Below are 2,246 nucleotides of genomic sequence, written 5' to 3' on the forward strand. Positions count from 1 at the left end.
ACACTATTTAATTGCCCAATGGCTTGTCTTCCCTGGTTATTTCTATGTTTAATTTCTTCGTCTAATTTGCCATCGTTGGTTATTTGCATGCCCAAATATTTGTATTTTTGACAGTGATTTATTTCTTGCTGTATTTCTTCCAAGATTAGATTTTGTTAAATTCCTCCAATACACATGTATTCAGTTTTTTTTGATATTTACTTCCCCAGACACTACTATCTACTAGTCCCCATAGTTCGTATTCTTCGATAAGTTTACGGGTTATATATTTGAGGTCTTCATAGTCTTAGGCCATCACTATCTGGTCGTTGGCAAAACTCAATGTGTACAATATTGCGTCGTTTAGGGAAATTCCCATGTTTCTGCATTTTATTTTCCACGTCTTCATCGTTTGCTCTGAGTAGATCTTAAACAAAGTAGGAGACACGCAGTATCCTTGTTTGAGTCCTTTGCTGACAGTGAAACCCTTGGATACCTCCTGACCTTTCTTTATTTTATTTGTGTTGTTCTTGTAGAGGTCTTCAAGAGCTTTGATTGAGGTTACAATAATATTTGTTTTTTCGAGAGTTTCCCAGAGTGTTTGTTGTGGCACACTATCATAAGCTTTTTGAAGGTCGACGTAGAGGAGATGTATTGGTTAATTTCGTGCTACTTTTTTTTCGATTAGTTGGGTAACAGTAAACAGATGGTCAATAGTTGATCTACCTGCTCTAAAGCCAGCCTGTTCTTCGGCCTCCATATCACAAAATTCATCTTCTATTCTCTTTTTGATGAGTTTCCCGTAAACTCTCGAGATGTTGCTAAGAACTGCGATTCCTCGATAATTGTCACATACATCTTTACTTCCCTTCTTATGTATTGTCGTGATAAACGATGTTCTCCACTCCTTTGGTATACTCTCTCCGTTAATACATTTTTGGTAAAGGCTAGCTAGCTGCTTATATAATTTGCTTGTACCGTACTTAAGTAGCTCAGGTGGGATATTGCCAGGGCCTGGTGATTTTCTATTCTTTAATGCTTGGCATACTCGTGCTACTTCTTTGTAGTCAATCCTAATTTTGGAAGCTATTGTATGTACTTGCACCTTTTATGTCCCATTTATCTAGGCTGATCGGTGAGAGGATGTCTTTAGTTTTATCTTGTCGAAGAGATCGAAGTATTTTCCAGCTTTCGGTGCTTCTGCTACCCCCCAAGTAAGTATTAATTTTGAATATATCCAGAATAAAGAAGAATATTATGTGATTTACAATATATGATAATGGATGTTACCTGCATGTCATAGACATATTAAGATCAACAATAAATGGGTTCAGTTTCCGCAGTCATCACAACGGAGGAAAAAAATACTTGCATTTGTTCCATGTTTATTGAAGTCTCAGCCTCTGAAGGTTTTGAAGGGTCTACAGTAGGACATTAGCTTTCCAATTTATTACAATATACATTCCATTATACAATGTGAGCTGAATAGCTAATTTTCTGTAGAATTGTGTCAAGATTTTCATATGGAGTGAATGAGCAATAGGACGTGAAGCATAATTGTTCCCATTGTATAAGAGTAAAGCTTTTTAACTTGCTTTTTAAGAGTCTATAAAAAGACTTTAATCGTCCATATTATACTCAATAACAAACTCATTCATTAGACCAATAATATAATGAAAGTAGACCAAATCGACTTTCTGTCTAAAAAACTGAGCAAACTGTTGATTGCTGTACCTGTATTTGTAAATAGATGTACCAGGCAACAACAAATTTTTTTCTTTTAATCTTAAGCTAAGCAATTCTGATTTTTTCTTTTGTTAAAGCGAAATATCTTACTAAGTCATCTAACTCAGCTTGTGTAAGCAATTGTGGTTGTAAATTTTCTGAAGGACTCTGAAATTCACCATCACTACCCGGACCACTTTCATCAGATTCTAATTCACTAGTATTTAAAATATCATCAATACGTGGAGGAGGCTCAGAGACTGACATTTTAGGTCCATGGTTTGCCGAACGGACAGCAGACGGAAGGTTAGGATAAACAATCACTTTTTTATTTTTGGAGTTATATTCAGAAACATCGACAGTTAAAAAATAGCAATCATTTGATTGATTTTTTTGCTCTCTCCATACTATAGGCACTGCAAATCTGAAAGCTTTTTTACTTTCTTCGACCATTCCTTCCCAATCCTCAACAAAAACATAGCATACATTGCGAAGAGCCCAACCTTTGTCTTGGTCACCAATTTTCACACCAAAATATGCAA

General features: G+C 35.6%; 1 protein-coding gene across 1 annotated transcript; it reads right to left on the minus strand.

Moving 5' to 3' along the window:
* Positions 1–286: 286 nt before the first annotated feature.
* LOC140435682 (uncharacterized) lies at positions 287–1,971 on the minus strand. The gene is made up of 3 exons (XM_072524403.1): positions 1,829–1,971; positions 706–1,052; positions 287–528 (listed from the first exon to the last, which is right to left on the minus strand). Exons 1-3 carry the CDS (start codon positions 1,969–1,971, stop codon positions 287–289), a joined length of 732 nt encoding a protein of 243 aa, XP_072380504.1.
* Positions 1,972–2,246: the final 275 nt, after the last annotated feature.

This window comes from Diabrotica undecimpunctata, chromosome 3 (genome assembly GCF_040954645.1).
Source record: "Diabrotica undecimpunctata isolate CICGRU chromosome 3, icDiaUnde3, whole genome shotgun sequence".
In the NCBI taxonomy this organism is placed as follows: Eukaryota; Metazoa; Arthropoda; class Insecta; order Coleoptera; family Chrysomelidae; genus Diabrotica; species Diabrotica undecimpunctata.